A 14,965-nucleotide genomic window follows, 5' to 3' on the forward strand; every position below is an offset into this window, starting at 1 on the left:
ATCGTTAATATTATTTATTCTTGCATAGGTTAAGATAAAGGTTTTCCCCTGATGTTAAGTCCAGTTGTGACCAACTGAGGGTTGGTGCTCATCTCCATTTCTAAGCCAAAGAGCTGGCGGTGTCCGTAGACACCTCCAAGGTCATGTGGCCAGCATGACTGCATGATTTTGCATACAAGAACAAAAATGTACACAGATTAATATCTATGCTAAGTAAATCCATTGCTTCTGTGTCTCATCACTCTTCTTCCTCTTAGATTGCACTGGCTCCATATCAACATTTAGAGGAAGACATGATTAGTATAAAAGAAGTTTTGGAAATGAAGAATCAACTCATTCATCAACAGGAAAAGCGAATCATGGAGCTAGAAAAACTAGTGAGCTCTCTCTTTTGTTCTTAGCTTCCGATTATTTACAAAACAACAAGGCAGGTGCAGGAATGGGTGAAATAGTTCATACATACATGTAGAGAATATTTACTGTCATTGGTTTCCTGCTTGAAAAAATTGATTTCCAAAAACACGAGAAAACCTGATCAGGAAAAATGACTTAGTGGCAAGAATTTTGTGCAGTTGTCACCTGGTATTCACACAGCCTAAAAATGTCTTGTAAATTATTGCATGCAGAAATATCCACAAACACTTTTTGTACAAAACCTGTTTCCAGACAGCCCCATGTCATTTGTTTCCGAGATGGCTGCATTTTGTGTAAACAAAAAAAACCTTCCAGCCATGCACGAAAAAAGCATGTATTTATCTGAAAATAGTGATGGCTTTAAAAAATCTCTTGATTTTCTTGCAAAAGAATGGATATTTCTGCACAGAACGATTTCTCCAAACATTTCAGGATGTGTGACTATCTCATGAGGACTGGATAGAAACGTGTTTGCTCTGCAGCAGAGAAAAAAATGTAGAAATTAATTATTCTCACATGTGAGAATGAAGTAGTCAAATGCTTAAATCCTTACATTAGATGCATAGCAGAGATGCAAAGATGTCTTCCTTAATCAATTGCCTTTTGTGACGGCAGCTCCGAAACTGAAGGTGAAAGCCGGCACTTTAGCTTATCCTTATGCCCCAACTACACTGACCATTTAGTGCAGTTTCAAACTGGTATTGGAGGAAGTGGTTTTGCTGTGTAGATTTTTACAAAGAAAATTCTAGAACCCATTTGAGGCTCAGATGGTAATGACAAAAACCACAAAGCACTGGTACACATTAAGGGTTTTTTCAATGCATTTTTGTGGAACATTGGTGTCTGGCCACCTCAGTTTGAAGCTAGCTTTGAACTGCATTAAATGGTCATTGCAAATGGGGCCTCAGTATGAGATGCCTGCTTCAAGTAGCAGCTCTTGGATACTAGGCAGATCTTGGTAATGAACCCTATTTGTTAAGCTGGTTGGCACTTATGAGGCCAGTAGTGTAAGCAATTTAAGCTCTGAGGTCATCAAATTGTAAGAGCTGACAAAACTCATTGCTGGAGCAAAAACATCCCCAGCTACTGGCTGCCTAGCCTCTCCTTGGCCCAGTTACTAGTTCCTGTTGGAAAACTGCCTTATACTGACGTTAATGCTTCAGTTTCTGTAAACATATAACTATCCCTTCTATTGCTCCAGGCTGAAAAGAACTTAATATTGGAAGAAAAGATCCAAGTACTTCGACAGCAAAACGAGGACCTCAGAGTCCGCATTGATCAGAACACCGTGGTGACAAGGTCTGTCTAAATAATTGCTCCTGAGTTGAAATTGCAAATATAAATTCAGAGTTATAGTTACAGTTATAAAATGGTAACTTTTCCCAGGTGTGTTTTTTATATAGAAGTAGCACAGTGGAAAGAACATGACATTCACGTAGCTCATTGAGACTTTGTATACAATAGTTGCTATTCTGATCTGGGAACCATTGACTTTAGTGGGACTGACTTCCAAGCATGGATGGAAAGATCAGTCCATATTGATTTCATGTCAGTTTAAAACATAATCCAGTTTTCTTCCATTTTCTAAACATTTTTAAACAATACTGAACATAAACTGTTTCAGTTATGAACATTCTTTTCTAAATTCACATTTTGTCTAGAATTTTGTATATGAGTCTCCATAAAATACATATCTGGAAGCATGTTTTTGAGCAAAGAAGAGCTTTAAAATGGTGAAAGTTTGCTGCATTTCAACCTATGTATTAGTGTGAAAAGGGTTAATTAATATCAGTTAAAAATGTAAGCTGAATGAGATTTTCAGCATCTCAAGTAAATATTTGCAGGATTACCCAAGAAGTGCTTGATTCAATTCAAGATTGTCATGTATTCATTGTTTCTTACTTGGCCTTACTGAAATCAGTGTTTTTAACGGGTTCAACTTTCCCTAGTAAATAATATTACTAGTCTCCCTTACAGCTGGGTTGGGGAACATGCTGGGAGCTGTTTTCCCAATGTAGCAGCCCAACACTATCCAGAAGACATGTTTCCCATATCTGCCTTACAGGTTTATAAGGTTTCCTATGCAAGTGTTTCAGACAGAGGATAAGGATAAAACCCTATATATGGTTTCCTGGGAATAAACGCCACTGAACACAGTGAAACTGATTTCAGGAGAAGTTGTGATTCTGACAGTGGCATGCACAAGCATGTAAAATGTACCCTTGTGTATGTAGTTGTTGTCCCCCCCTCCTCTTCGCACCTTTTGTTTTTGTTTTTTGTTGTTGTTTCTTCCTCCTTCTGGAAACACTCTCAGATTCATTGTTATGGCACTGCAGCCTTCCTTCTCTCAACAACCGTTCAATAGTTGGTGAAAGAGGGGAGGATCAGAGAAGAGTTTGACTTTGCCATAGCTGGATGTAGACTGATTGCATCATCCATTTAGGTTTTCAAAGATCCTAATGGATCTCAGCAGTGATGTCTGATGTCTATGTCTGGTGCATAGCCGGATGCCTCTCTGAACCCATCAGCACTGAATGGTTGGGGAGGGGCAGTGGCTAAATGATGGATCTAGGCTTATTGAGAGGAGAGACATGACATCGTTCTTCCTTTAAAGCTTTTACACAACACCTTACAATACAAAATCTCAGCCATAGAATTATCCTTTAAAGTCTTGGTGTGTTTTTAATAATCTTCTGCTGCATACATAAACAAAGCTTTCCTCCTTAGGAACTGTCAACAATACTCTAACCACGGATTAGTGCTGACTTGAAGTTTATTTTGCAAGCAGTTGATCGTCAACATCAATGCTGGAAACCTCTGGGTATTGGAGTAGACATAACAGAAACCTTTTATTCGTATGTTTCAAACTATACCACTTTGCAAAGGGACAAAATTGTCTGCCTAACATGAGCACAATACTCTGAATAATAGGCACAAGAATACCGTGTTTAAGACCACCATGGGTACCATGCCCGAATGAAGTCTGAGCTTGACTTTCCTTGGTATCCTCGCTTTGTCTGCAACCCTGCTGCATTCATTTTGCGGGTGCTTCTATCCATTTTGTTGCTATGAAAATCTTATGCAAGGCTGCAGCATGTTTATTTTGTTTTATTGCAACACAGAGTGTGTAAAGTTGAACAGATAGTCTATAAAGGAATGCAAAAATAACCATGAACAATCCAAGTAGCTGCAAAAAGACAAATTATTCAGGAACATTGGCTGTTGTGTATGTGTGTGTTTTTTAAAGAACAGAAGTTTTGCAGGGGCATACACTTAATACTCACCTTGTTTGAAGCTCAAATTAGAAAATATAGTTATTTAGGAGGAAAATAGACTAAATATCAGATCACAAATCCCTCATGTAACCCAAACATTCAGTCTTGTAAATGTATACATCTGTAGTGAGTAAATACGTGGCCGATGATGCAGACCTGCCAGTCTTTGTTTCCTCGTATGTTCGCCATAGGCCTGCCTCAGTTGCTGAAGATCCTTGATTAGCTGCCTCCATTCAATTGTTTTCTGAGGATCCCTGATTACCTGCCTCCTCTCAATTTTCTGTCTGTCTCAGCAGGAACTGGGTCTAAGGCAGCCATCCCTATGACTCAAGATAATTTCTTGGCTTCCTTTCCAATATCCAGTCAATGTGCCATGCCTTGCTCTGACGTTAAAAGCCACCTCTACTGTAACCTGAACTGTCCTTCAGCTTTTACTGGTGCATCAGCATCTGATGACACAGCAGAAGACAATCCTGGCCCAATATGCAGAAAAGAAAAGCAATGTAGCAATACAAAGGGCTAATATTTTGTTTCTGCTCATCAAAGCAAATTGTCTTTGGGCATATGCTGGGATTGTCAAAACCACAAAAACCCACCTGGCAGCAAAGACAAGCCCCTTGCTTAACAACCCCTTTTAGAATTATCTTATGATCCAGCAAATGGATCATTTTGTGATTATTTCTGAAAAATGAATGCTGTCCAAGAGGCATTTAGCATTATCCTACATATTGCAGTGTATGCAAAAGGACTGGACTCTGGGCATCCTTCCTTAGATCATTAGCAACATTGGCTTTTCTGGCTTTTAAACATTATGAGTATGTGCCATTGGCTCTACTCTGATTGCAAGTTGCTCTCCAGGGTCTCTTGACAACCTGTACTTCCAAAGACCTTTTTAGCTATGGATATTAAGGCAGACTCATATGTCCTAACTGCACTAAATCTGGTCTGGTCTTTGAGGCTAAGCAGGGTCAGTCCTTGTTATTGCTTATATGATAGATGGTTGTAGGCTATAATTCAGAGAAGTTGGCAAAACCACTCTGGATAATCTTTGCCTAAGAAAATCTGATGGAATTCAGGCATGGGCCATAGATCATTAGGCAACTTGAAGGCATTGGGGGGGGGGGAGAGAATCTTGATATTGCTTGCATGCAAAGCATGTGCTCTGCCACTGAACTGCGATGCCTCTCTTGCAAAAATAATAAGGTAGGCTCTGCATATGCTTCTGAGCTTACTTTCTACAATGGCTTAAGTTTGGTTCTGTCATGCATGCCCATTGCTCAATTACATTACATCTGGATATTTTAGGGATGATATTGGAAGCTAAATGTCCAAATGTGTGGGGGGTTTTTACCGATAGGGGACCATTGACCATAATTCTGCATCATCTACTTAGTTACATATTGACTCTGGGTTCAATCCCCGCTATATTCCCACTTACTATACAGCCACCACCGTGAGCAACAAAGGTCTGTTCTAGAAATTGGCGCAGATGATTGACATTTCCACCCTTTCCATGATATATCTAAGTTGTTACAGTTCCTGATGCAGTTCTCACTTGAGAGATTACTCACAGGAGGAGAGTAGAAACATCAGCCAGTACTTCCCAATTGACAGTGGAGCACACCTCCAGCTGTCACGCCACCTGTTGCCCAGTAAGTGGAGGACTTTCATGGTCTCTATGTAGTCCCTAAACTAGTGAATTGTGAATATGAATCAATTAGAAATGTTTAACTCTAGGTTAAACATTTGTAACAGCATTAGCCAATTCTGGGCATTGCAGGTGCAGGTGGGGTAAATCAGGTTGATGAAAATATTATTTGGAATGGTTTATTAATGTGGCTTATTCACGCATGCATTAGAGCACTCTGAGGTCACATAATGAGCTAGCCCAAAGATGAGTGATGTAGAATAGGCTCTCTTGCCTTCCAGAATTTGTTGGATTTGTATTCCTATTATGTCTAGAAAATCAAAGCAAGGCTGATGTGGAAGTTGGGATCAAACAATATCTGAAAAGTCATATCAGAAAGTACTTTCTTTTGCTATACAAAAGGACCTTGTAGTACCTTAGGAGGTTATCATAAAGGCCCATGGATTCGCCCCGCATTGGGGCAAATGCATGGGTTCCCCTTGGGGGTTGTAGAGAAGCTGTCACTCTATGCCCTGCATTGCCCACATTACCTTGCCCTCCCCCACATTGCTGGGAAGGCAACACGGGAAAGCTCCCGTGTTGCCGCCATGGCGGCATGCACCGTTTCCTCTCCTTTTTCGGCATGGAGCCCGACGAGAAGTGCCTGTGCATTGTATGAAGGGCTCGGTGATGAAAATTGAGGTGAAGCATCATATGACAGGCAAATCAGCCTGTGTGGTGAGGTAGTAAGAGATTAATTGAAAAAATGAAGTTGGTAGCATAAGCATTCATAGACTAAGAACCTTATCATAAAGGCCCATGGAGGTGAATCCATGGGCTTCCTGCGGAGGGGGCATGGAGAAGCTGCCTCTCCACACCTCACATCACCTACTGTAGTGTGTCCCTCATCCCATGGGAGGAAACATCGCCTCCTGGCTTCTCCCCATTGAAAGGAAGGCAGCACGGATAGGCTCTTGTGTTGCTGTGGCAGCGGGGGGCACTGCTTTCTCTCACTTTTCAGCACAGAGCCTGGCCGAAAATGCCTGTACGTCATGTAGAGTGCTCCGTGCCGAAAATGGAGGGGAAGCAGCATACAACAGGCAAATCTCCCCGTCTGATGAGGTTGTAAGTCTACTTTCTCAGAGGGATGGAATGAAGTGTGTAGGAACAGGTCTGTTCTTAGCTAACTTACTCTGTACATCTGAGGAAGTAGACAATTTATGGAAGTTCATTGTACCAACTTTGTTCTCTCAGTCTTCAAGGTACTACTGATCCCTTTTACATTTTGATAGCTAACAAACAGACTGACAAAGCTATGTCTTTAAAAAATAAATAGCCATCAGCTCTTGAAGAGAAAATATCTATGCTTTTCTTGGGTGAGGAGGGCACTGTTTACAAAGCAGACACAATAACATTGTGGGAGCATACCATTACAAGCAAGTTCAGTCCTGATGATGCTTTGTTTTCCCCTCCAGACAGTTATCTGAAGAAAATGCAAATCTTCAGGAGTATGTTGAAAAGGAAAGCAAGGAAAAGAAGAGACTGAGTCGAACTAATGAAGAGCTGCTGTGGAAACTTCAGACATCTGAACCGATCAGCCCTGTTAAACTGTCTCCAACCTCTCCAACCCACATTTATCGCTCGTCGTCAGGACCGCCTACCCCTGCGAAAGTGAGCATGGTGCCAAGATGACCAAGCCAAGACAGCTGGTTCAGATGACTTATCCCTGATAATATCCCCATCTGCTGAATGTTATCAACCAAGAAAGTAATAACCACAGTAGAAATAGATGTCTGGAAATGTTCACTGTATCAATCTACTCTCTAGCTGCATATGACTAGATGGTCTGCTGTTGCGGTTTCCAGTATCAGAAGCTCCTAGGAATGACATACTGATGCCATAGAATATCACAATTCAGTGTAATCTGTTGAACTAGAGCCAGAAGTAAAGGAAAATGTCTATGACTAATTGCTATTCACTCTGAATGAACTTCTTTTTGCTGCAGTACTTCAGGTTAGTTACAAGTTCATATTTTGAATAGCTATGTGTGTATGTGTTTGGGGCTCTAGTACGCATAGATGGTGCTGGCGTCCATGCACATAAACTGGGGTACATGTAAGGCTGGCATACACACTTCTGTATATGTAGCAGGATCTCTTTTGAACTGCATTTTTATATGAATTCTACACTAAAAGTGCTGATATATTTTCATGACCGTCAGCAATTTTCTAATATGTGCCTAAGAATTATACTGAAATGAAATAATTTTTTGTTAAAGCTTCCCAGGAATATTTCTACCCAAACTAGAAGAAAGTTACGCAAAAGTAGAAGCACCTTCCAAATGACCACCACGTGGTATATTTTCTAAAGCAAAACACCAGCGACTTTTAAATTCTTAACTTGTTACTGCCTTCCAAAATAATTGATTTTCTAATTAATGCTAGACAAACATGGTCACTCATCCTGTAGGACAAGTTTAGGACTCTTAGCATTATCCTAAGTAGAAAAGAGACTAGGAGGCCACCTCAATTCAGTTTGTCAAAATATCTCCATTTGTAACACATATGTGGCTGTTTTCAAATGACTTTTTTGAAGCTTCTGGATTAATAATAACAAGGCAATATGCGTGTAAGTATGCCTTTATAGGATGACGTCCCCATCACAAAATGTATTTTTGATGCAATGGTCATGAAATCTAAGACGAATGGGTCACTCTACAATTAACATACATGTTACATTTGCTTCAAAATTGAAGGTGTCTTGGATGTTTTCCATCCACATTTTGCCCTCTTTCACATAACGCAATACCCAATTCTAGAAGGGTTTTTTTTCCTCATCCCACCCAAAGGTCTCAACTGTACCATCAGCCCAAGCAGTAAGGGGCTGCTAATGATGCAGTCTGAAAAGTGCTGTCTAGATTCCCTTAGTTGTGATGTTCCCAAGGATCTGAGATCGCATGCACTATCAGCATCCTCCTCAATGTTGCCTAGATTTATGGGCATCTGCTGTCAGATTGGGAAGTAAGATTATCCTGGGCTGGGCATGCTCATTAGTACTAATGATGTGAGTATAATCAGCCTCACAACAAAATCATGAGGAGTTTTACTACCCATCAAACCACTGGATTTAACAACTCTTGTCTTTTTTACAGCCATCTCAAGACTATTACCCAGTGTATATTTAGTACCAGCACAGCATAGGACATTAGGACTGCTAGAACGTAGGCTGGTTTCCTAGAGAATAGTGTAGCTGTCAATTTAGTATTAGACCTTAAGAAGGTTCTTAAACATAAGCTAGACTGATGAAGAGGATAGAGCCAATATCCCTTATTGTCTTTGATGTTATAGAAGATGGGTTCCAGCATGTATCAGATATGTTAGACTTAGCTTGTGGGAGCGTTAAATGTAGCGTTGGACAGTTGTGAAACACAAATCATAAGCATATGAAAAGTTGTTTTTAGATATCCATGTGATACGTTGATTCTCAGCTGGTGGCAAAGACTCCACCCGTGTATAAAGTGCAATATTGCACAGCCACCTCTTGAGTCCCTTCAATCAGGGAAACAAAGTACCAAAGCCACCACGAGAAGAAAAAGTGGGATTAGTCATCATCCTCAGTGAGATTGTACAGATAATTTTATGGGGCTGCACAGGCACCTGGGTAAGTGAGTCTATGTGGTAGCTGGATATTTGACTTGCCTATGATGTGTAGGTTTAAGACAGGTGCTGTAATTCAAGAAATAGTTAGTGTTGGTTGATTGCCACATGTTTGTGGCCCAATTCCATGATGTATAAATTAACAAGGTTAATTTTTTAGGGAAATTTATTTTTATAGTTGCCTTGCATGATACTGTGATATTGAGTACATCTTTTTAGATTAGGTTATGCTATGTTTGTAACTATCACACATGCCAGAACCGAATAAAAATCAAGAATAGGATACGTGTGGCAATGATCTACTGGTATAATTTTAGCCACTTTCCATACTGCAATTGTTAGAAGACTTATGTGCCATCACAATGCACTTGTTTTGTTGTTCTGTTACAATTTTGTGCAATGTTGGGTCATGCAAGCAATGTTACCACAATGTTGATGAATTTGGATTACCTTATGTTGCTTTGCAAGTTCTGTATCACTCATCACTTAGAGGCTAGTAAAGGAAGGTGGGTGGGCGGGAAGGTGGGTAGGTTCGGGTTGTCCATGGGCTTCTCTGTTTATGCTGCTTCTTCCACCTGTCATCTACCACTTCCATATGCAACAAATTGCTTCCAATCATAATTGGGGGTGTTTGTTGTAGGGAACTGATAATAATAGATAAGGAAAATGTGTGACTTTCTAGATCTGGTTCTGCAAGTCTTATTTCCCCCTGATTATTGGGCATGCTGGCTGGGATTGATGGAAGTTGGGGAGGGGTGATTGGAGAGTCCCATGTTTCCTATCTCTTAACTCTTATCTCATTTATTTTGTACTGCTTCAGTATCTCTGCTTCCAAAATGGTGGGTTTGTGGTTCACTTCAAAAAACAAAATAGCACACTATAGAAGCCAGTCAGCCTCTAAAGTCTATAAGCTATACTGTACAAAATGTCCTTTGTGTACCATTTGGCTGTACACATAAAGGTACAGCAAATTATAGTTGACATGCAAAGAATAACTAGCTTTATGGTTTGGTCTTATGTTTAAAGGAGTGGCATCACTTTCAGGTACCACAAGCCATTATTGCAACTCAGGCAACTTTACAAAGCTGCAGCTGCTGTTTACAATATGTCACAGAGATCTTCTGTTCAAAGGATGTAGGGAGCAAGCTCAATAGGCATGTCCAAACCCTTTGAATCTCTATCCATATAATAATCTCCTGTTATACTAAGGTTGGTAAAGATAAATGTAAGATCAAACCCAATGAGGAATTTCAGTATTTGGCTAGTTCAGATGGAGCACAAAGGGAAGGAAAACAAGAAATGGAAAGTTCAAGGAAATTGGACCATTCATTCTCATATCTACTCTTGGACTAGTTTTGGTAGCTATAACAGACTACTTTGGAATCTTCTTCCATGGAAACAAATTGTTAGCAAGAGAGGAACAAAGTATCTTCTAGAGGTGATGGGATGTTGCTACGGTATTGGTCTTTTCTGTATAACTTTTGGTCAAGGATTCCCCCATGCTGGTTCAGAGGAAGATGCTAGAAAGATAGGCCTTCTCAAAGAAAAACAGTAGTTTGGTATCTCCAGCTCCAGAAATGCTTGTGCCTAGATTCCATTCTAACGGTTCTTTCTCTATAAGAGAAGAGAGGAAGGGCTTCCAAATATTTGTCTTCTCATTTCTTAAATATATTAAACAAAATATGTCTTCAGAGGTTAGAAATAAGCCCGAGAAAAAGTATCCAAGCCTAAATACTATGAAGATCCTCCCTTACATCCCCTCTAATCCAGGAGACTAAGCAAGGTCATAACTGGTTAGTATCGGAAAGAGAACCATTCAAAGAATACCAGATATTATAGACGATATTTCGGAGTAAGGAAATGACAAACTATCTCTGAGTATTCCTTGTCTAACACAGCCTTACACAATTAATGGGATTTCTTTAGTCAACAGGCACATAAAAGGGTTTGTTTGAGCAGTTTGTATAGCTTCTGTCTGTGCCTCCAATTATTATCTTACCTAGATTTGCATACAACCCACTCATCCTAGGAAGGCAATATTTGCTTCATCTCTACTTCTGAGGCAACTCCAAAGTTGCATTTATTTTGTTAAATAAATGGTAGCACCCATGTTCTTTGAAGATTCAAAAGAATCGGGTGCAAGATATATGTGGAGTTTGTCTCCAAAAGGTACCAAATCCCAAAAGATTGAGTTATAGGTGGCAGCACATTGTTGGCTAGGAGTAGAATATTATGTGCAGATCAAACTTATCAAACTGTAATAAATCACTTGAGGACAGGGCCTGGAAAATTGCATTTTATAGCAAAAGAATGCACATCCTAAGCACGTTTATTTTTATATTCCTCTAGAATCATTCAGGTGGTGGATTTGGTACTTTTTGGAAACAAACTCCACATAGGTTCTTGTGCAATTCTGCTTTACTCCGAACACACGAATGTGAACTATTTTGTGTCAGAATTTGGTGATAGGGCACTTAGGTCACACAAGGCTTCCCACTAAAAGACAGGGGCCAGGAAGGCAATGTTTACCTTTTTCCTCTGCTACTTTTGATGATCTTATCAAGAACTTAGGTTTGCAAGGAGAAATTGCAAATCCACCCCTTTCCCATCCCTTCAACCAGATGAAGTTGTATGGTATGAGGTAAGAACTATTTTGGATTTAACCAAGAGTTGTTATCATAGGAAAGCCCTTGAAATCAAATTGCTGAGTATAGCTTAGGGTGCAAGTGCTTGAAGTATGATTCAGTACTTCTTCTCACCACACTTTCAGACATTGTTCATAGACCGTTACATTCTCACCTGTCCCTAAACCTCTCCAAAATATGTGAGGGTATACATATAACATTCATATACATTCAGCTTCAGACAGATATAAGAAATGGGTGAAATGCGTTTTCAAACTCTGTGGTGTAATATATCCATCTCTCCAAATTTGCCTCAGAAGTCCACAAAATTCATTCTCAATGACTTCTATTAGCAAGGCCCTGTTGGCTTAGGAATTTAAAGAGATGCTAAACCAGCACCTAGAGCAGCAAAGGAGTAAAGGTAGAAAACAGCATACTTCCTGTTATGTAAAATACATACATTTTCCCACTAACAAATCAGTGGGGACTGGATGGCGAGGATCTCTTTTACACTAAATACAAATAATCCAAATCAGGTATTACTGTTTTTTTTTTTCTTTCTGCACTGATTACAATTGTGTCCCATGGACACCTGGTGGATCCTTATGTAAAGTTTCCCCCATCCCATACACAATAAGAGTTTGTGGTCTGACTTGATATATAGCTATTTGAATTACAGGAAAAAAGTTTGTATTATTTCATTTGCTGTGTACAGGTGTCTGTAATATATATTCATGATAATAAATACATGCTCCAGCATTAGTATCTCTAGCATGTGTCAATTCTGTTTATGTTTAGACCTGTGCCTGGATGCTCACAAGATGGGCAGGGGAGGGGTACTAATTTTCTTTTCTTTTTAATGAAATACACTTTTTAAAATATAAGAGTTTGCTTAGTACAGGCAGTCCCCAAGTTACAAGCATCCAATTTACACATGACTCCTAGTTACAAATGGGGGTGAGACAGCAGCAAGTGAAGGAAATCTACCCCTAAGAAAAGAAATTCACTCTGCAAGAGTTATCATGGTAAAAAGGTGTTTCTGTATTTCAAAATCCAATTGTCACAGGGACAGAAAATCAGGTGAAATCTCAACAGGGACACAGACCGCAAAACAAACGTCACAGCGGTGTTACTGTTAATCCTCCCCTATGCTATCCAAAACTTAAGTGTAACTCCAGATTTTTTTTAACTGTACCAGTTCCAATTGACATACTAATTCATCTTAAGAACAAACCTACAGAACCTATCTTGTTCATAACCTGGGACTACCTGTATCTACATTGCTATCATGAGGAATTCAATACTTTCATTGCAAGGCAGTGTCCTAAATCATACTATATCCATGATAATTCTGCTCTGTAAGTTATGTTGAAATCTTACTTCCACTTCCAAATAACAGTGAAGCTTTACAGGGCTGAATGCTACAGCTACAGGCTAACGTCATCAACAGAAATCTATGCTGTACACTCCACTGGGATTTTGTTGCTTAGACACTGGGCTGCACACCCACATCAACCAAAAGTGAATGGGCTCCTAATCATCCGGCTGCAGTTATAAAGCCTGGAAATAAGATATAGTGCCTGTTTTCACAGACTTCCAGCCATACCAGAAGTCCGTAACACAAGTTAATTTTTCTGAGCTACATAGGTGTAGCTAGAATAGATGGTGCAGCTAGATGGTGCACAGAATTCCTTTGCTCCTTGATCGACTGTGGGGTCTACCCTAGTACAGGACTCCTCACCTCATCACACATGAATTCACTTTAAATCCAGTTTCTGCCTCCTGCAGAATTCTGGGATTTGTAGTTTAGTGAGGCTCAAGACTTGTCTGGCTGAGCAGATTAAAGGCTCCTTCCTAAACTGCAAGCCCCAGAAATCTGAAGGAAGCAGAAACTGGATTTAAAGTTGCCCATGCTCTAGTGTGACTCTAGTTCAAAATGGGGGTTGCATAAATGATTTAACTGGCAAGATACAGGCTCTTCTGAAATCACAAGTGTTTGTTACCAATTATATTTCGACCTCCTTCCCCATCCTACTGGATGATGAAAGCTACCTGTTTGCATCTGGTTCCTACTTAAATTGGTGTGAAAGATCACAATTTTCCATACTATATTAATATTTATGTGACATTTCCCTTTCATCTTTGATTAGTATGCACCCCTATCTCACCACATATCCTCTTGGTGGCTTTTTTTTCTCACTGATTTGAAAATTCCTTTCAAATGTGTTCTAATGCAGTAAGATATTGAATTTAATTAGAACAGGATGAATAAAATGTGGCCCTTGGATCACAAGGCTCTTTGTGAAGCCCTTAATCTCTCGACATTAAAGAAAAAGAAAAAAACCACTGGAGCAAATTTGCATCTTCCTCTTTTTTGTGAGTGGGGAGGTATTTGGCAGTCTGTTACTCTCTGGATGGTTCCAGGTGCAGAAAATTAGTCTCAAGATCTGTTGCAAGCCCTTGCATTAGAATGCAGCAGAACCACAATATTGAGTTGTGCAAGGGAATAGGGCAGGGGGACCAATTAGCAGTATGAAAGAACACATCCACACAGAAAAACAAAAGCACTTTCCTAGATGAATTGTTTCACAGAAGAGCAATTATGTGTACCAGTGTGCTAGAACTGATGTACAGTACTTTTAAAAAAACAAAAAACGATCAACTAAAGCCGACTGAAACTAGCATAATTTATTTGAACCATTAAAAGGAACACCTGTAATACAGTATCACATATTTACAAATTGATTTCTCAAGTCAAAAAACTACACCATCTGAGAAAAAAACATATTTACAGTGTCATTTGCAGAAACCTTTTGATTAAGCAGAGGCTCTAGACAGATTTCACATTAAAAAAAATAAGAACAAAGGTTTTTATTTAAAGGGGGAGGGGTGAATTCCAAGGGAAACAAAAAGATTAACTCTACTGAAATGGGAGAAGGAAAAAAGCAACAGGAATTACATCAGCATCAGGATCTGAGTAACTATATCACAAGTTAGAAATTCTGAGGAAACAATTAGAAAAATAGAACAGTCAACAAAAAAGTATATACATTTTACTCATTACAAATATGCACACATTCTTTCATGGCTTCTTGATTTGTAACAGATGTGTTCCTGAAGGAAGCTCATGAACTCCAATAGGCTTGAACCCTAATGGTGCCACACTTGTTTGTGCTCCTGAGACCCAACATATACTGAAAGGCACAACAGAAAGACGTGACCCCCCCCCCCACCTCTTTAGATCCACACACACAACAACTGTTTTTGGAGGGCAGGACACAGGTATGGCTGCTTGTGATTTGGATAAGAAAATTCTTCATTGTTTGACTTTTCCTTGTCTTGACAGAGCGGGGTTTCTCCCCTGCCTTG

The 14,965-nt window shown here is 39.7% G+C and overlaps 1 protein-coding gene across 8 annotated transcripts in view; it reads left to right on the plus strand.

The window, feature by feature from the left end:
- Window positions 1-12,367, plus strand: part of mtus2 (microtubule associated scaffold protein 2) — a 423,984-nt gene extending 411,617 nt beyond the window's left edge. For 7 of the 8 annotated variants that reach the window (XM_062974685.1, XM_062974684.1, XM_003219226.3 and 4 more), the window contains 3 exons: window positions 258-377; window positions 1,616-1,713; window positions 6,792-12,367. In XM_062974685.1, coding sequence (XP_062830755.1) covers window positions 258-377; window positions 1,616-1,713; window positions 6,792-7,008 — 435 coding nt within the window. In that variant the 3' untranslated portion in view covers window positions 7,009-12,367. The remainder of the gene's footprint in view (window positions 1-257; window positions 378-1,615; window positions 1,714-6,791) is intronic. The other variant, XM_062974687.1, reaches the window with a different exon arrangement.
- The last annotated feature ends 2,598 nt before the right edge of the window (window positions 12,368-14,965 follow it).

This window comes from Anolis carolinensis, chromosome 3 (genome assembly GCF_035594765.1).
Source record: "Anolis carolinensis isolate JA03-04 chromosome 3, rAnoCar3.1.pri, whole genome shotgun sequence".
NCBI classification, from domain to species: domain Eukaryota; kingdom Metazoa; phylum Chordata; class Lepidosauria; order Squamata; family Dactyloidae; genus Anolis; species Anolis carolinensis.